Here is a 20,509-nt window from a genome sequence, read left to right on the forward strand (position 1 = left end):
ATGTGTTGTCTCCATCATATATATCCTTTTTATTTAAAGGCTGAATCATGGTGAAAATAACAATATGGCTTTGAAGAGAAAGAGAAACGTTCAGTTTCAAATGTATGTCAATGCATATACAATTCATCATAATTAACATGGACTTTTATAGAAACTGTTCAACAGCAAGTTTGCATGATAAGGATATGAAAATATAAACATGATAAGAAATAATTTCAATATGAGAAAAATAGTTTACAACAGAGCGGTTTAGTAACATGAAATAATGTAACTATGTCCTCCTTCACACATACAGTAACACTATACACCAGAATACAATGACAATACAAAACATTAAGAACACCTGCTCTTTTCATGACATAGACTGACCAGGTGAAAGCTACGGTCCCTTATTGATGTCACTTGTTAAATCCACTTCAAATCAGTGTAGATGAAGGGGAGGAGACGGGTTAAAGAGGGATTTTTAAGCCTTGAGACATGGATTGTGTATGTGTGCCATTCAGAGGGTGAATGGGCAAGACAAAAAATGTAAGTGCCTTTGAACGGGGTATGGTGGTAGTTGCCAGGCACACCGGTTTGTGTCAACTGCAACGCTGCTAGGTTTTTCACGCTCAACAGTTTCCCGTGTGGACATCCAGTCAACTTGACACAACTGTGGGAAGCATTGGAGTCAACATGGGCCAGCATCCCTGTGGAACGCTTTCAACACCTTGTAGAGTCCATGCCCTGGCGAACTGAGTCTGTTTTGAGGGGGTGCAATTCAATATTAGGAAGGTGTTCCTAATGTTTGGTATACTCAGTGTATAACACATACCATGTTTTATACAGTAAAGTAATGTATACTGCATAGGTACTGTAACAGCATCTGAAGAGCGTGTAGTCTTGATGATAAATATTGCTATTAAAACAGACTAAAATGCACTTACAATTTCCATCCAGGTATGCATAGAAACTGTATGAGATGAGTACATCGACTCCATGGCAATGATTTAAGGCTTTGAGCTGTTTACATGGCCATAGTAAAGAGGTTGCTTCCCATGGAGACAGACAGACAGACAGGGTCCCTAGTACATCCTGGTCTCATAGCAGTGCGGGAAACACCACACCTCAGTAGTACCGGCGAGTGGCGACTCAGTTTCCCTTGTTTTTGTTCAAATCCTGTTTCTCTGTTCCATTCAATGGGAACTTACAATACAGAATATAGTCTTAACACACAAAACATTTACATTAAGTTCTTTGACTCATAAAGCTCAACCAAGCTCTTTAGCTAGCGTCCTCTGCACCAGCTGGCATTGACATAACGTTTGGCACAAGGGAAAGCAGCACACTATGATATATGTGGGAATGTTTGTTTCGTGTGTGTGTACTGTACGTGTGTAACAGCACTCACACAGCACCCAACAGGCTCCCCTCAGTCTCTCTTCATGAAGGCCTGCATCATGTCCATTGGCAGGGGGAAGATGATGGTGGAGTTCTTCTCGGCAGCTATGGTGTTGAGGGTCTGCAGGTAGCGCAGCTGCAGACCCGATGGAGACTCAGCGATCACCAGAGAGGCCTCCTTCAGAGCCCGCGAAGCGTTCAACTCCCCCTCCGCTGCTATCACCTACACACAGGACCCAGGGGACAGGAGGCCGGGCAGAGGGGGACAGATAGAAGAAGGGAGAGATGGAAGAGAAAGAGGTTAGGTAATGACCATTAAGTAATGAAGACAGATAATGGAGAGAGAGAGAGAGAGAGAGAGAGCAAGAATTCCACATTGTCATGGAGCGCATGACACTGAAACAAATGATTGGTTGGAGAGACTCTTTATTGGTGTCTCTTTAAGGTATAGCCAAGAATCCTGAAACAAAAGAGAATATGTGGGATTGAGTAGCACATTCTGTTTGCCAACAATACCTTGACATAAGGCGTCAAAGTCGAGTGTTTGTTGTGCACGCTAGTTACTAAAACAATGTAACTTGTGAACCATGGTTCTACCGTGTATAAAGCTGCCTATTTAAACGTGTATGCTCTAGTCATGTGAAATATATATTATTAGAATAACGATCAAGGTGTTGGTAGAGTATAAATCACATCGTTTAACCTAAATTGTGTTTGTCTGAAGCGCCGCAATGTTTCCTTGTTGAAGTGCTACTGTGCATTACACATAACGCAAATTAGTCTACGAGTCATCGAGGAACATGTATTGGTTGACGGGAATAACCAAAGTGATGAATTATCCCGGGGGTGAATTACTTCATGAATGTGTATTGAGTAATCGAAGGGTTTGTTTATGTAAAACTGTTGTTTAGGATGTTATATGTACATGGGAAATTACACATTTATGGTAGAAATGTGTTTTGGGGTGTTGGGTACTAACTTCTAAAGTCGAAATATCCTTATTCATGTTACCATTTTAGAACTGAGGGTAGGTAAATATACGGAGTGAGAAAGGGGAGAGCAGAAAGTTTAAATTCTGTCAGAACATGTTATTGTTAAATCTCCTATGGAGAGGTGATAAGCCACAGTCTGCTTTCAGTCACTGGTAAGGTGGGACAGCAGTGAGTTAGGGAGAGGTGAGGACTGTGGCGTGAGGTCAGGTCAGAGAAGTGAAGAGGAACAGTTCTATGACATACACACATAGGAGGCAGAGCCATGACAACCCCAATGAGAGGAACCACTTAAGTTCCTGCCTAGCAACAGAGATGTATTGGCTGTCTAGATGGTGGAATCAACTCCTTGCACCAGTAGAGGGTATGTACTTGTGTAAACATGTCTTTGTCTTATGCAGCTGTGTGACCCAGTGGGTGAATAACCTTGGTTTGAGCTTTTACTAGTCGTTCGTTCGTTTCACAGGGGCTATCAGGATGGAACATTCCTAGCTGAAAGGAGTTCCTGGAAAGAATACTTAGGTGGTCAGTTGGCTTTTGTCTGGGGGAGAGCAGGCTGGGCGGGTAACAGGTTGGCTAGAGTAGAGTTATACCTGGGGGAGAGCAGGCTGGGCGGGTAACAGGTTGGCTAGAGTAGAGTTATACCTGGGGGAGAGCAGGCTGGGCGGGTAACAGGTTGGCTAGAGTAGAGTTATACCTGGGGGAGAGCAGGCTGGGCGGGTAACAGGTTGGCTAGAGTAGAGTTATACCTGGGGGAGAGCAGGCTGGGCGGGTAACAGGTTGGCTAGAGTAGAGTTATACCTGGGGGAGAGCAGGCTGGGCGGGTAACAGGTTGGCTAGAGTAGAGTTATACCTGGGGGAGAGCAGGCTGGGCAGAGATGATTGTGGACTTCAGGAAACAGCAGAGGGAGCACCCCCCTATCCACATCGACGGGACAGTAGTGGAGAGGGTAGTAAGTTTTAAGTTCCTCGGCGTACACATCACGGACAAACTGAATTGGTCCACCCACACAGACAGCATTGTGAAGAAGGCGCAGCAGCGCCTCTTCAACCTCAGGAGGCTGAAGAAATTCGGCTTGTCACCAAAAGCACTCACAAACTTCTACAGATGCACAATCGAGAGCATCCTGTCGGGAACCTCCACAGGACCTCCACAGGAACAAACACCCAGAGCATCCTGTCGGGAACCTCCACGAAACCTCCACAGGAACAAACACCCACCAAACACAAGTGAAACCCAGGCTGCCTAAGTATGATTCTCAATCAGGGACAACGATTGACAGCTGTCTCTGATTGAGAATCATACCAGGCCGAACACAAAATCCCAACATAGAAAATCAAACCTAGACCAACCCACCCAACTCACGCCCTGACCAACTAAAACAAATACAAAACAAAGGAAAACAGGTCAGGAACGTGAGAGACCCCCCCCTTAAGGTGCGAACTCCGGGCGCACCAGCACAAAGTCTAGGGGAGGGTCTAGCGGATCCTGGCTGGCGGAAGGCTCTGGCGGATCCTGGCTGGCTGGCTCTGGCGGATCCTGGCTGGCGGAAGGCTCTGGCGGATCCTGGCTGGCTGGCTCTGGCGGATGCTGGCTGGCTGGCTCTGGCGGATGCTGGCTGGCTGGCTCTGGCGGATGCTGGCTGGCTGGCTCTGGCGGATCCTGGCTGGCTGGCTCTGGCGGATCCTGGCTGGCTGGCTCCGGCAGCTCCTGGCTGGCTGGCAGCTCCTGGCTGGCTGGCTCTGGCTGGTCCTGGCTGGACGGCTCTGGCTGATCCTGGCTGGACGGCTCTGGCTGATCCTGGCTGGACGGCTCTGGCTGGTCCTGGCTGGACGGCTCTGGCTGGTCCTGGCTGGACGGCTCTGGCTGGTCCTGGCTGGACGGCTCTGGCTGGTCCTGGCTGGACGGCTCTGAAGGCTCCGGACAGACGGGCAGCGCTGGGCAGGCAGGCAGTTCAGACAGCGCTGGGAAGGCAGGCAGTTCAGACAGCGCTGGGAAGGCAGGCAGTTCAGACAGCGCTGGGAAGGCAGGCAGTTCAGACAGCGCTGGGAAGGCAGGCAGTTCAGACTCAGGCTGCGCTGAGCATGCAAGCAGCGCAGGCGGTGTTGGGCAGACGGCCGACTCTGACCTGCTGAGGCGCACTGTAGGCCTGGTGCGTGGTGCCGGAACTGGAGGCACTGGGCTGGAGACACGCACCACAGGGAGAGTGCGAGGAGCAGGAACAGGGCTCTGGAAACGCACTGGAAGCCTGGTGCGTGGTGTCGGCACTGATGGTACTGGGCTGGGGTGGGAAGGTGGCGCCGGATATACCGGACCGTGAAGGAGGACACGCGCTCTTGAGCACCGAGCCTCCCCAACCTTACCAGGTTGAATGGTCCCCGTAGCCCTGCCAGTGCGGCGAGGTGGAATAGCCCGCATTGGGCTATGCTGGCGAACCGGGGATACCCTCTGTAAGGCTGGTGCCATGTACGCCGGCCCGAGGAGACGTACTGGAGGCCAGATATGTTGGGCCGGCTTCATGACACCCGGCTCGATGCCCAACCTAGCCCAGCCAGTGCGGCAAGGTGGAATAGCCCGCACTGGACTAAGCACGCGTACTGGGCACACCGTGCGCTTTACCGCATAACACGGTGTCTGACCAGTACGACGCCCTCTCACTCCACGGTAAGCCCGGGGAGTTGGCTCAGGTATCCAACCCGGCTTCGCCACACTCCCCTTTAGCACCACCCCCCCCAAAACATTTTTTGGGGTGAGCCTCTCGGGCTTCCAGCCTCTCTTACGTGCTGCCTCCTCAATCCACCGCTCCTGGGCTGTGGCTGCCTCCTTCTCCTCCCGAGAGCGGCGATTCTCTCCAACCTTTGCCCAGGGTCCTTTCCCGTCTAGGATTTCCTCCCATGTCCATTCCTCTTTTCCCCATTGCTGTTGTTCTTGCCTTCCTTCTCCACTCCGCTTGGTCCTGTTTTGGTGGGTGTTTCTGTAACGGCTGTCGTAGTCGTTCTCCTCCTCAGACGAGGAGGAGCATGGATCGGACCAAGATGCAGAGTAGTTAGGGTTCATTATTTAATGAAAAATCAACAGAACACTTCAAAATACAACACCAACAAACGTGACAAACCCGAAACAGTCCTGTGTGGCCCAAACACAGTCACAGGAACAAACACCCACCCAAACACAAGTGAAACTGTCACGCCCTGGCCTTAGTATTATTTGTTTTCTTTATTATTTTAGTTAGGTCAGGGTGTGACATGGGGTATGTGTGTGTTTTGGGTGATTATATGGTATAGGGGGTGTTGGTTGTAGTGTATGGGTTTGTGTTGAGTGTATGTGTCTAGGTATGTCTATGGTTGAGTGTAGGTGTTTAGGAAAGTCTATGGTTGCCTGATTTGGTTCTCAATCAGAGACAGCTGGTTATTGTTGTCTCTGATTGGGAGCCATATTTAAGGTAGCCATAGGCTTTAGGTGTTGGTGGGTAATTGTCTATGTTGAACGTAAGTAGCTTGTGTGTGCACTTTCGTTTGTAGCTTCACGGTCGTTTGTTGTTTTTGTATAGTTTGTTTAAGTGTTTCGTTTCGTGTTCATCTTCGTCGTTCTAATAAAAGAAGATGTATTCATATCCCGCTGCGCCTTGGTCCGTCTCTCCTCCACACGATCGTGACAGAATTACCCACCAAACAAGGATCAAGCAGCGTGATCAGTGGCAACAGGAGCAAGGAACAAAGGATTCATGGACATGGGAGGAGATTTTGGATGGAAAGGGACCTTGGGCACAAGCGGGAGAATATCGCCTCCCTCGTGAAGAGCTGGAGGCAGCGAAAGCCGAGAGGAGGCGATATGAGGAGGCAGCACGGAGGCAAGGCTGGAAGCCCGCAAGTACAACCCAAAAATTTATTGGGGGGGGGGGCTTAGAGGTAGTGGGCCGAGGGCAGGTAGGAGACCTGCGCCCACTTCCCAGGCTAACCGTGGAGAGCGGGAGTACGGGCGGACACCGTGTTACGCAGTAGAGCGCACGGTGTCTCCTGTACGTGTTCATAGCCCGGTGCGGGTTATTCCACCTCCCCGCACTGGTAGGGCTAGATTGGGCATTGAGCCAGGTGCCATGAAGCCGGCTCAACGCGTCTGGTCTCCAGTGCGTCTCCTCGGGCCGGCTTACATGGCACCAGCCTTACGCATGGTGTCCCCGGTTCGCCTACATAGCCCGGTGCGGGTTATTCCACCTCCCCGCACTGGGCGGGCGACGGGGACCATTCAACCAGGTAAGGTTGGGCAGGCTCGGTGCTCAAGGGAGTCAGTACGCCTGCACGGTCCGGTATTTCCGGCGCCACCTCCCCGCCCCAGTCCAGTTCCACCAGTGCCTACACCACACACCAGGCTTCCAGTGTGTCTCCAGAGCCCTGTTCCTCCTCCAAGCACTCGTCCAATGGTGCGTGTCTCCCGCCCATTACCACCGGTGCCTACGCCACGCACCAAGTCTCCTGTGCGTCTCCAGAGTCCTGTGCATCCTGTTGCTGCTCCCCGCACTAGCCTTGAAGTGCGTGTCCCCAGCCCGGTACCACCAGTGCCGGCACCACGCACTAGGCCTAATGTGCGTATCCAGGGTCCAGTATGCCCTGTTCCTTCTCCCCGCACTAGCCTTGAGATGCGTGTCTCCAGCCCGGTACCACCAGTTCCGGCACCACGCACCAGGCCTACAGTGCGCCTCATCCGGCCAGAGCCATCCGTCTCCCCAGTGCCATCTGAGCCATCCGTCTCCCCAGCGCCATCTGAGCCATCCGTCTCCCCAGCGCCATCTGAGCCATCCGTTTCCCCAGCGCCATCTGAGCCATCCGTCTCCCCAGCGCCATCTGAGCCATCCGTCTGCCCAGTGCCGTCTGAGCCATCCGTCTGTCCCGAGCCATTAGAGCCGCCCGTCTGTCCCGAGCCGTCAGAGCCGTTCGTCAGTCAGGAGCTGCTAGAGCCATTCGTCAGACAGGATCTGCCAGAGCCGCCAACCAGACAGGATCTGCCAGAGCCGCCAACCAGACAGGATCTGCCAGAGCCGCCAACCAGACAGGATCTGCCAGAGCCGCCAACCAGACAGGATCTGCCAGAGCCGCTAACCAGACAGGATCTGCCAGAACCGCCAACCAGACAGGATCTGCCAGAGCCGCCAACCAGACAGGATCTGCCAGAGCCGCCAGCGAGCCATGAGCATCCAGAGCCGCCAGCGAGCCATGAGCGTCCAGAGCCGTCAGCCTGCCATGAGCGTCCAGAGCCGTCAGCCTGCCATGAGCGTCCAGAGCCGTCAGCCTGCCATGAGCGTCCAGAGCCGTCAGCCTGCCATGAGCGTCCAGAGCCGTCAGCCAACCATGAGCGTCCAGAGCCGCCAGCCAGCCATGGGCGGCCAGAGTCGCCCGCCAGCCATGGGCGGCCAGAGTCGCCCGCCAGCCATGGGCGGCCAGAGTCGCCCGCCAGCCATGGGCGGCCAGAGTCGCCCGCCAGCCACGGGCGGCCAGAGTCGCCCGCCAGCCACGGGCGGCCAGAGTCGCCCGCCAGCCACGGGCGGCCAGAGTCGCCCGCCAGCCATGGGCAGCCAGAGTCGCCCGCCAGCCATGAGCAGCCAGAGTCGCCAGTCAGCCGGGATCGGCTGAATCCGCCAGTCAGCCAGGATCTACCAGAGACACCGAAGCGGATATTGACAATGCTGGAGTGGGGGCCACGTCCCGCACCCGAGCCGCCGCCATATTAGGGCCCACCCCGGACCCTCCCTTTATATGTCAGGTTTTGCGGCCGGAGTCCGCACCTTTTGGGGGGGGTACTGTCACGCCCTGGCCTTAGTATTATTTGTTTTCTTTATTATTTTAGTTAGGTCAGGGTGTGACATGGGGTATGTGTGTGTTTTGGGTGATTATATGGTATAGGGGGTGTTGGTTGTAGTGTATGGGTTTGTGTTGAGTGTATGTGTCTAGGTATGTCTATGGTTGAGTGTAGGTGTTTAGGAAAGTCTATGGTTGCCTGATTTGGTTCTCAATCAGAGACAGCTGGTTATTGTTGTCTCTGATTGGGAGCCATATTTAAGGTAGCCATAGGCTTTAGGTGTTGGTGGGTAATTGTCTATGTTGAACGTAAGTAGCTTGTGTGTGCACTTTCGTTTGTAGCTTCACGGTCGTTTGTTGTTTTTGTATAGTTTGTTTAAGTGTTTCGTTTCGTGTTCATCTTCGTCGTTCTAATAAAAGAAGATGTATTCATATCCCGCTGCGCCTTGGTCCGTCTCTCCTCCACACGATCGTGACAGAATTACCCACCAAACAAGGATCAAGCAGCGTGATCAGTGGCAACAGGAGCAAGGAACAAAGGATTCATGGACATGGGAGGAGATTTTGGATGGAAAGGGACCTTGGGCACAACCGGGAGAATATCGCCTCCCTCGTGAAGAGCTGGAGGCAGCGAAAGCCGAGAGGAGGCGATATGAGGAGGCAGCACGGAGGCAAGGCTGGAAGCCCGCAAGTACAACCCAAAAATTTATTGGGGGGGGGCTTAGAGGTAGTGGGCCGAGGGCAGGTAGGAGACCTGCGCCCACTTCCCAGGCTAACCGTGGAGAGCGGGAGTACGGGCGGACACCGTGTTACGCAGTAGAGCGCACGGTGTCTCCTGTACGTGTTCATAGCCCGGTGCGGGTTATTCCACCTCCCCGCACTGGTAGGGCTAGATTGGGCATTGAGCCAGGTGCCATGAAGCCGGCTCAACGCGTCTGGTCTCCAGTGCGTCTCCTCGGGCCGGCTTACATGGCACCAGCCTTACGCATGGTGTCCCCGGTTCGCCTACATAGCCCGGTGCGGGTTATTCCACCTCCCCGCACTGGGCGGGCGACGGGGACCATTCAACCAGGTAAGGTTGGGCAGGCTCGGTGCTCAAGGGAGTCAGTACGCCTGCACGGTCCGGTATTTCCGGCGCCACCTCCCCGCCCCAGTCCAGTTCCACCAGTGCCTACACCACACACCAGGCTTCCAGTGTGTCTCCAGAGCCCTGTTCCTCCTCCAAGCACTCGTCCAATGGTGCGTGTCTCCCGCCCATTACCACCGGTGCCTACGCCACGCACCAAGTCTCCTGTGCGTCTCCAGAGTCCTGTGCATCCTGTTGCTGCTCCCCGCACTAGCCTTGAAGTGCGTGTCCCCAGCCCGGTACCACCAGTGCCGGCACCACGCACTAGGCCTAATGTGCGTATCCAGGGTCCAGTATGCCCTGTTCCTTCTCCCCGCACTAGCCTTGAGATGCGTGTCTCCAGCCCGGTACCACCAGTTCCGGCACCACGCACCAGGCCTACAGTGCGCCTCATCCGGCCAGAGCCATCCGTCTCCCCAGTGCCATCTGAGCCATCCGTCTCCCCAGCGCCATCTGAGCCATCCGTCTCCCCAGCGCCATCTGAGCCATCCGTTTCCCCAGCGCCATCTGAGCCATCCGTCTCCCCAGCGCCATCTGAGCCATCCGTCTGCCCAGTGCCGTCTGAGCCATCCGTCTGTCCCGAGCCATTAGAGCCGCCCGTCTGTCCCGAGCCGTCAGAGCCGTTCGTCAGTCAGGAGCTGCTAGAGCCATTCGTCAGACAGGATCTGCCAGAGCCGCCAACCAGACAGGATCTGCCAGAGCCGCCAACCAGACAGGATCTGCCAGAGCCGCCAACCAGACAGGATCTGCCAGAGCCGCCAACCAGACAGGATCTGCCAGAGCCGCCAACCAGACAGGATCTGCCAGAACCGCCAACCAGACAGGATCTGCCAGAGCCGCCAGCGAGCCATGAGCATCCAGAGCCGCCAGCGAGCCATGAGCGTCCAGAGCCGTCAGCCTGCCATGAGCGTCCAGAGCCGTCAGCCTGCCATGAGCGTCCAGAGCCGTCAGCCTGCCATGAGCGTCCAGAGCCGTCAGCCTGCCATGAGCGTCCAGAGCCGTCAGCCTGCCATGAGCGTCCAGAGCCGTCAGCCTGCCATGAGCGTCCAGAGCCGTCAGCCTGCCATGAGCGTCCAGAGCCGTCAGCCAGCCATGGGCGTCCAGAGCCGTCAGCCAGCCATGGGCGGCCAGAGTCGCCCGCCAGCCATGGGCGGCCAGAGTCGCCCGCCAGCCATGGGCGGCCAGAGTCGCCCGCCAGCCATGGGCGGCCAGAGTCGCCCGCCAGCCATGGGCGGCCAGAGTCGCCCGCCAGCCATGGGCGGCCAGAGTCGCCCGCCAGCCATGGGCGGCCAGAGTCGCCCGCCAGCCATGGGCGGCCAGAGTCGCCCGCCAGCCATGGGCGGCCAGAGTCGCCCGCCAGCCATGAGCGGCCAGAGTCGCCAGTCAGCCGGGATCGGCTGAATCCGCCAGTCAGCCAGGATCTACCAGAGACACCGAAGCGGATATTGACAATGCTGGAGTGGGGGCCACGTCCCGCACCCGAGCCGCCGCCATATTAGGGCCCACCCCGGACCCTCCCTTTATATGTCAGGTTTTGCGGCCGGAGTCCGCACCTTTTGGGGGGGGTACTGTCACGCCCTGGCCTTAGTATTATTTGTTTTCTTTATTATTTTAGTTAGGTCAGGGTGTGACATGGGGTATGTGTGTGTTTTGGGTGATTATATGGTATAGGGGGTGTTGGTTGTAGTGTATGGGTTTGTGTTGAGTGTATGTGTCTAGGTATGTCTATGGTTGAGTGTAGGTGTTTAGGAAAGTCTATGGTTGCCTGATTTGGTTCTCAATCAGAGACAGCTGGTTATTGTTGTCTCTGATTGGGAGCCATATTTAAGGTAGCCATAGGCTTTAGGTGTTGGTGGGTAATTGTCTATGTTGAACGTAAGTAGCTTGTGTGTGCACTTTCGTTTGTAGCTTCACGGTCGTTTGTTGTTTTTGTATAGTTTGTTTAAGTGTTTCGTTTCGTGTTCATCTTCGTCGTTCTAATAAAAGAAGATGTATTCATATCCCGCTGCGCCTTGGTCCGTCTCTCCTCCACACGATCGTGACAGAAACCCAGGCTGCCTAAGTATGATTCTCAATCAGGGACAACGATTGACAGCTGTCTCTGATTGAGAATCATACCAGGCCGAACACAAAATCCCAACATAGAAAATCCAACCTAGACCAACCCACCCAACTCACGCCCTGACCAACTAAAACAAATACAAAACAAAGGAAATCAGGTCAGGAACGTGACAATATGTATATACTGTACTCTATATCATCTACTGCATCTTGCCATCTTTATGTAATACATGTATCACTAGCCACTTTAAACTATGCACTTTTATGTTTACATACCCTACATTACTCATCTCATATGTATATACTGTACTCGATACCATCTACTGCATCTTGCCTATGCCGTTCTATACCATCACTCATTCATATATCTTTATGTACATATTCTTTATCCCTTTACAGTTGTGTGTATAAGGTAGTAGTGGAATTGTTAGGTTAGATTACTCGTTGGTTATTACTGCATTGTCGGAACTAGAAGCACAAGCATTTCGCTACACTCGCATTAACATCTGGTAACCATGTGTATGTGACAAATAAAATTATATTTGATTTGATGTGGTTTGGCTACAGTAGAGTTATACCTGGGGGAGAGCAGGCTGGGCGGGTAACAGGTTGGCTAGAGTAGAGTTATACCTGAGTTTTGTTAGAGGCAAAGAGTTGTTGCCAGAATAGTTTAAATTGAGAATACTTTTGATTTATTAAAGTCTTTGTCAACGCCCTGTTTGTTATTTTCTGTACAAACTTTACTGGCCAATTAGTCCTGCACCTGGTAATATTGTAAAAAAAAAAGCCTCTACGAGAGGTGAGCACCAAAACATCCTGTCTGTCTCCTCACGGTCCGATACGATTCGGCTTCTTCTTCAGACACATATCAAGTGAATGTAAGCATACAGAGAGTAACCATAGTGAGTGGATGATTAAATAAATCAATCCCAGAGAGCCCTCTTATCTTTAACCAGCAGATTGAAGATAATATCCAATTAGTGTAATGGCCGATGGGAGGAGACTCGGGCAGAGAAGCCCCAGCTTGTGACCTGCTATGCTCTCGGGTTCTTACGATATGACCACTGGTTGCTAAGGAACAAGGGAGATGACGTGTTGACCAGTCAAGAAAACATTTTCATCTGGATGATTTATTTTGGGAGTCAATCAAATTAACAAACGATATAATAGAAGCCAAGTGGGATTTTTCACTCAGAGGAAAAGGATTTAGCTCAACTCAAGGGACTGAAAAATAGACTAAAGACCAATGCCTGTATATTCGAGTGTGTGTGTTACCCTGGTCTGTATGTGTGTCAGTACCGTACCTTTGCCCTGGCCTCGCGGCTAGCCTCGGCCTCTGCAGCCATGGCCCTCTGGAGCTGCTGGGGCAGTTTGACGTCCTTGATCTCCACCCGCTCCACCTTGATACCCCAGTCATCTGTAGCGTCGTCCAGGGTAGTCTGAGGAAACACAGGGGATAAGACACGGAACTCTACATCCAACACGCTCCTTTTGGAACCTCAGGTCACAACAGGCCCAGACAGGGCTCAAAAGTGCGACCATTTTGGTCGGATATGCTCCGAAATATTTTGCTGTGTGACCTGAAATTAAATGCAATTTTAAGAGCAGCAGTGCGCCTAGAAAAAAAAATGTGCCCACTTAACAATTGTTGTAATGATTAGGTTTCGTTGTACCGTTGTTTCCGAGTGCCCTAGAGAAAAAGCAGAGTGCAGATTCGTTAGTGTCACGGCTGAACCATTACTACAGAGAAAACTCATTGTTTCTGGCACAAACAGGTGAAAGGTAATTACCCACACCATTACTAGTGGGTTTTGACCAACATGTCTCAGGACATACACATTGCCACAATCATACCCTGGATCTATTTTTGTCCCGTGGAATAAATCTAAATGTTTATCCTCATAATTATGGACTATTGAATCACCATCTTATTAGGTTTGCAATCGGAACAAATAATTCCCTCAGACCCGAACCAAGGATTATCCAAAGCCGCACTATAAATTCTAGGATAACCCAAAGATTCCTAGCTGCACTTCCAGACTCCCTCCACCTACCCAAGGGCGGCGGAGTAAGAAAAATCTGTTAACCACCTAACCTTAACCTTGCGTAATACCCTAGATGCAGTCGCACTGCTAAAAACATTGAGGGGTGGAATATACACGGCAGTGACAATAACCAAAGAAAATGATCTCAGGAGGTAATTGTTGAGGTATTCCAGATCGGGAGAAGAAAAGGACTTGAGTTCCTTTACGCTTCCACAATCACACCATGAGTTGTTAATCATGAGAATACCCCTCCACCTTTGCTACCTAGTGGCATTTAGTGAACTCTAGCAACATCTCCTGTTTTATGGCAATTATGGCTTGCTGCAAAGTGTGGTATTAAGTTGCTATAGCAAGACTAAATAAAGAACAGACCACAGTGCATTAGAGTACCTGCATGCTGTGGAGTATGGGGTGTGTGTATGGTCAGGTTATGGTCAGAGTGACTGGTAGGATTCTGTGGTCCAGTACCTGCATGCTGTGGGCTATCTCCTCGCGGTCAGACAGGATCTCAGCCAGGTTCTTGGTGCCCAGGACGTTTCTCAGGGTGGTCTGTGCCAGCAAGCGGGTGGCAGCGTCAGCATTGGTGATGTTGGCCACAGCCAGGGTGGCATTCTGAACACGGTAGTACACCACTCCATCAACACTGACCGTCACTGAGTCCTTGGTCAGAACCTAGGGAGAAGGGGAAAATCAGTTACTACTGACACCACTGATCATAACTGGTATTACATGATAAGCACTGATCATAACTGGTATTACATGATAAGCACTGATCATAACTGGTATTACATGATAAGCACTGATCATAACTGGTATTACATGATAAGAGTAATTAAGGTAATGGGGCGCGGGGCTCACCTCTTGTGGGGGGATGTCGAAGGTGATGGTGCGCATGTCCACATTGATGAAATTATCTGTGCACGGCAGGATGAAGAACAGGCCTGTGGGGTGATGTGCACACACACATGTTTAACAGCAAAGCCTAAAGCTACAAATCAAGCCTCAGTTCCATTAGTCTCACAACTATTGTACAATCAGTACAGTACAAACCCAGAGTTATGGGCATGATGGTGTGTAAGATACTGTAGCTTAGGCCAAACAGGGGGCTTAAAAGGATACTTTGGGATTTTGGCCTCGCTGCTAAAATCATGAAGTATCCCTTTAACAGAGGCATTTGCCCCGTGCAACTTTCACTCATGTAAACAGCTCCTTCTTTTTCTAGAATAATTGTTCCCAGCTGGGACTACAGCCAAATGCTAGCTGCTGGCCCTGGTTGTACTGTACTGCAAGTCTGCAACACAGGAGTATGCTCTGAATTCGCTATGCAAAGCATCATGGGATATGATGGAAAATTCCTTGGATTCCCACCCTAAAAATGGCACTGGTTCACTCACCACACCAACTTGGTTTAAGGCTAATGCAGAGTAACACCAATGCATAAAGCATCAGGGAAACTTGCAAATGCAATGACTACTGACTAGCCCATAGCCTGACTTATAACAGTTGATTCTGTTAAAATATATTTTCTGGCAGTTGGACAAGACTTACTATGGAGGGAGGGGGAAAGACCATAGAGATAATGAGCAGAGTTTAGTTGGCGAAACCAAATATTAAACTCAAGTTTGGTGTTTGTGTCTCCGGGCAGCAGAGGAACTTGAGGGTCCCTTCGTGACAGATGGACACGGTTTATTATTACCCCAGGCTGTGATCATGCGGCTGTTCCGGAATCCTGCTAGATCATGTTTCACCCATGGAGAGCAAGGCTTGAGAGTTTGAGGTCCATAGCCTGGCTATGGCAGATAGACTACTGGGGCCACTTTATAGTTACACTGAAGGTTGGAGATTTGTATGGCAATAGCGTATCTTGCACATTGTTAAAGTGTAAATACAGCTAATTAATCAATTATCTTAAGAATGCCACCATCTACTGAGGGTGAAATGTCAACCAAACCCTCAGCACCACTCTTCCACTCCAACTACAAAGAGATAGCATGCCTCTGATCTAGCCTCTCTGCTCAGCTAGGGGGGAATTCCAACACGAATGAAGTGCGTAAATGGAACATAATTCCCTTTATAGACTTTTCTCTCTACGCGTATTCTGACCTTGAACTTAAGCATGAGAATAGCATGCTATTAACCCGCTATTCTTTTGAGGTGGAGAGCAAAGAAATGAAGGTGTGGCAAAGGTGTGTCTACAGATACACCATATTCTAACCTTGACTTAACTCCCTCATAATTCCACCACCTTTATGCACAATGAATAAGGTTGAGTAACCTGTCGGTTCCAAGTGGAACAACCTCTACTTTCTTTTTTTTCTAAAAGAAATAACCCCAATATCCATGCACTGTAATTTACTAATTGATAAGAGCTATTGATAAGAGCTATTGATAAGAGCTAGGTAAATGAGCAAGCCATTTGGATAAGGGGATTGTAAATATAAATGACAATTGTTTTAGATCCATTTTACCTTATGATCACTGGAGACAAATGTCAAACCAGTCATATGGCAGTAAACTGAAGCATATCAACATATCACCTTTTCAACAGTGAAGTTTACGAAATGCTGGCACTATAACTTGCAGGTATGACATTTGGAGTCCGAAGTTATAAACTTCTTTAGAAATGTGCAAATAACAGTATAGCGCCAAATCTACCGAGTTGATTTTTGATTTGTAGAATGTTTTAATTTTATGCCCAGACTTTTCTTCACACTGTATTTTTTGCAATTTGTATCTTTTTAAATATTATTCACTATCGGTAGCCACAGTCAGTTATACCCACATACATTTCTAACTAGTGTTAGTTTCCTTACATTTGTAACTGTCATTTTAGTGTTAGTTTCCTTACACTTTGCATCATTCCATTACATCATTAGTTTACCTTTCTTTCCTCTGTCACATTTGTGTGGTTGTTCCTGAGGACCACTAGCAACAGCTGTAGTAGCTGACGTTTATAGTTTTGAGTCAACCGCATACATAGACACACTGGCTCAAAAGCCAGTGGCATGTCGTTAGTAAAGACTGAAAAAAGTAAGGGGCCTAAACAGCTACCATGGGGAATTCCTGATTCTATTTGTATTTTGTTTGAGAGGCTTCCATTAAAGAACACCCTCTGTTGTTCTGTTAGACAAATAACTCTTTATCCACATTATAGCAGGGGGTGTAAAGCATAACACATACGTTTTTCCAGCAGCAGACTATGATTGATAATGTCAAAAGTTGCACTTAAGTCTAACAAAACAGCCCCCACAATAATGTTATCATCAATTTCTTCCAGCTAGTCATTTGTGTAAGTGCTGTGCTTGTTGAGTGTCCTTCCCTATAAGCATGCTGAATGTCTGTTGTCAATTTGTTTACTGTGAAATAGCATTGTATCTGGTCAAACTATTTTTTTCAGAAGTTTACTAAGAGTTGGTAACAGGCTGATTGGTTGGCTATTTGAGCCAGTAAAGAGGGCTTTACTATTCTTGGGTAGCGGAATTACTTTAGCTTCCCTCCAGGCCTGAGGGCACACACTTTCTATTAGGCTTAGATTGAAGATGTGGCAAATAGGAGTGGCAATATCGTCCGCTATTATCCTCAGTAATTTTCCATCCAGATTGCCAGACACCGGACAACAATAATTATTTCACTACTTCCACACTCACTTTACAGAATTCAAAAGTATAATTCTTGTCTTTCATAATTTGGTCAGATATACTTGAATGTTTAGTGTCAGCGTTTGTTGCTGGCATGTCATACTTAAGTTTTCTTATCTTGCCAATGAAAAAGTAATTAAAGTAGTTGCCAATATCAGTGGGTTTTGTGATGAATGAGCCATCTGATTCAATTAATGATGGAGCCGAGTTAGCCTTTTTTCCCAAAATGTAATTTAAGGTGCTCCAAAGCTTTTTGCTATCATTCTTTATATCATTTATTTTGCACCTGCATATGGTAAGTCTGAATACCAACTACTGAGAAGTGTGTAGGAAAGGTGTGCATAGGAAAAGCGTACATTTCCTAAGTCTGAATCGGGCCATTAGAGAAATGAGGAGAGCCTCAATTAGGGAAAAAGTTAGCATCAAAGGGTAATATCATTAGAGTAAAGGAAAACACACAAACAGGAAATGCACAAAATAATCTTCCGAATAGGTGGTTGGTAGTAGGCAAAAAAAAGATCAGAGAGAGCTGAGGAGGGATGTTGGTGTTTATTCTGCACTACCAGTCCAGTACTATGACTCAGGCCCACTGCTTCTCATCAAGTCATCAGTTTGTACAGGACAGCAGTGGAGCTCTAAGATCACTCATTTAGACAAGAGACTTAGTTTAAGTCTCTTAAGCTTATTAGTTAATTGATTGCTATTGCTGCCAAATTCTGTGACTTATTGTTAAATAGAGACCTCTCAAAGTATTCCATGAACATCGATCTGAAGACCAACTATTGGTATATTCAGTTTGTCATGCCAAATATACCCCAGACATATTTTACAGTGTTACCAAGGCAAAAATCCTACCACACAAACTACGCTTCGGAAAACAAAGACCAGCACTATTTTAATTAATGTGCTTGCTGAAAGTATTCCAGTGTGAACCCTCGAACTCGGTTTATGTTCTGGAATTCTGTTTAAACATAAGCTACTGCAGGACAGGAGTGGTTAAACTAGGACACAGGAAGTGCAGAACAGATCCGTTGCAGTGAACTCCATCACAGTGGTTCAACGGAAGAACAATTATAGTGTGGTAACCCACCACAATGTAAAACAAATAGGTCAAAGCAGATTTACCCCTAACCACATTAACAATAAGTAGGGGCTTGACTCCTCTTCCTAACATACTTTCACAGTTAAGGTGGTTTCAAGACAGGCCCACATCCTGTTTACTGCGATTTTCGTCTATATCATACTCTTAGAGACTAAAATGTAATATTATGGGACATTGAAAGAATCCAAGAATCATAGCTAATAGGCACAGAGTTTCTCCAAGGACGGTGGGTGTGAAGGTGATGATGGGGAGTATGTTACCTGGCCCTTTAGCTCTTCCTCGTAGGATCCGCCCCAGCCGAAAGATGATGGCCCTCTCATACTCCTTCACAATCTGGGAGAGAAAGTAACACAGGCTGGGTAGTCATAGTTCTCCCCTCTTTTTTTTTTAATATATATATATATATATATATATATATACACACACACACATACATACATACTAGATATCGACCGATTATGATTTTTCAACGCCGATACCGATACCGATTATTGGAGGACCAAAAAAAGCCGATACCGATTAATCGGCCGATTTTTAAAACTTATTTGTAATAATGACAATTACAACAATACTGAATGAACACTTATTTTAACTTAATATAATACATCAATAAAATCAATTTAGCCTCAAATAAATAATGAAACATGTTCAATTTGGTTTAAATAATGCAAAAACAAAGTGTTGGAGAAGAGAGTAAAAGTGCAATATGTGCCATGTAAGAAAGCTTACATTTAAGTTCCTTCCTCAGAACATATGAAAGCTGGTGGTTCCTTTTAACATGAGTCTTCAATATTCCCAGGTAATAAGTTTTAGGTTGTAGTTATTATAGGAATTATAGGACTATTTCTCTCTATACGATTTGTATTTCATATACCTTTGACTATTGGATGTTCTTATAGGCACTTTAGTATTGCCAGTGTAACAGTATAGCTTCCGTCCCTCTCCTCGCTCCTACCTTGGCTCTAACCAGGAACACATCGACAACAGCCACCCTTGAAGCAGCGTTACCCATGCAGAGCAAGGGGAACAACTACTCCAAGTCTCAGAGCGAGTGACGTTTGAAACGCTATTAGCGCGCACCCCGCTAACTAGCTAGCCATTTCACATCGGTTACACCAGCCTAATCTCGGGAGTTGATAGGCTTGAAGTCATAAACAGCGCAATGCTTGAAGCATTGCGAAAAGCCTCTGGCAAAATGCACAAAAGTGCTGTTTGAATGAATGCTTACGAGCCTGCTGTTGCCTACCATCGCTCAGTCAGACTGTTCTATCAAATCATAGACTTAATTATAACATAATAACACACAGAAATACAAGCCTTAGGTAATTAATATGGTCGAATCCGGAAACTATCATCTCAAAAACAAAACGTTTATTATTTCAGTGAAATACGGAACCGTTCCGTATTTTATCTAACGGGTGGCATCCATAAGTCTAAATATTCCTGTTACATTGCACAACCTTCAATGTTATGTCATAATTACGTAAAATTCTGGCAAATTAGTTCGCCACGAGCCAGGCGGCCCAAACTGTTGCATATACCCTGACTCTGCGTGCAATGAACGCAAGAGAAGTGACACAATTTCACCTGGTTAATATTGCCTGCTAACCTGGATTTCTTTTAGCTAAATATGCAGATTTAAAAATATATACTTCTGTGTATTGATTTTAAGAAAGCCATTGATGTTTATGGTTAGGTACAGTCGTGCAACGATTGTGCTTTTTTTGCAAATGCGCTTTTGTTAAACCATCCCCAGTTTGGCGAAGTTGGCTGTCTTTGTTAGGAAGAAATAGTCTTCACACAGTTCGCAACGAGCCAGGCGGCCCAAACTGCTGCATATACCCAGACTCTGTTGCAAGAGAAGTGACACAATTTCCCTAGTTAAAAGAAATCCATGTTAGCAGGCAATATTAACTAAATATGCAGGTTTAAAAATATATACTTGTGTATTGATTTTAAGAAAGGCATTGATGTTTATGGTTAGGTACACGTTGGAGCAACGACAGTCCTTTTTCGCGAATGCGCACCGCATCGATTATATGCAATGCAGGACACGCTAGATAAACTAGTAATATCATCAACCATGTGTACTTAACTAGTGATTATGATTGATTGATTGATTGTTTTTTATAAGATAATTTTAATGCTAGCTAGCAACTTACCTTGGCTTCTTACTGCATTCTCGTAACAGGCAGGCTTCTCGTGGAGTGCAATGTAAGGCAGGTGGTTAGAGCGTTGGACTAGTTAACCGTAAGGTTGCAAGATTGAATCCCCGAGCTGACAAGGTAAAAATCTGTCGTTCTGCCCCTGAACAAGGCAGTTAACCCACCGTTCCTAGGCTGTCATTGAAAATAAGAATGTGTTCTTAACTGACT

General features: G+C 48.4%; 1 protein-coding gene across 1 annotated transcript in view; it reads right to left on the reverse strand.

Moving 5' to 3' along the window:
* Positions 1 to 3: 3 nt before the first annotated feature.
* The window catches only part of LOC139543947 (stomatin-like), a 31,602-nt gene continuing 11,096 nt past the window's right edge, over positions 4 to 20,509 (reverse strand). The window contains exons 3-7 of the mRNA XM_071350543.1: positions 18,395 to 18,467; positions 14,253 to 14,335; positions 13,863 to 14,066; positions 12,654 to 12,788; positions 4 to 1,603 (exon numbers count right to left, since the gene is read on the reverse strand). Coding sequence (XP_071206644.1) covers positions 1,412 to 1,603; positions 12,654 to 12,788; positions 13,863 to 14,066; positions 14,253 to 14,335; positions 18,395 to 18,467 — 687 coding nt within the window. The 3' untranslated portion in view covers positions 4 to 1,411. The remainder of the gene's footprint in view (positions 1,604 to 12,653; positions 12,789 to 13,862; positions 14,067 to 14,252; positions 14,336 to 18,394; positions 18,468 to 20,509) is intronic.

This window comes from Salvelinus alpinus, chromosome 18 (genome assembly GCF_045679555.1).
Source record: "Salvelinus alpinus chromosome 18, SLU_Salpinus.1, whole genome shotgun sequence".
Taxonomy (NCBI): domain Eukaryota; kingdom Metazoa; phylum Chordata; class Actinopteri; order Salmoniformes; family Salmonidae; genus Salvelinus; species Salvelinus alpinus.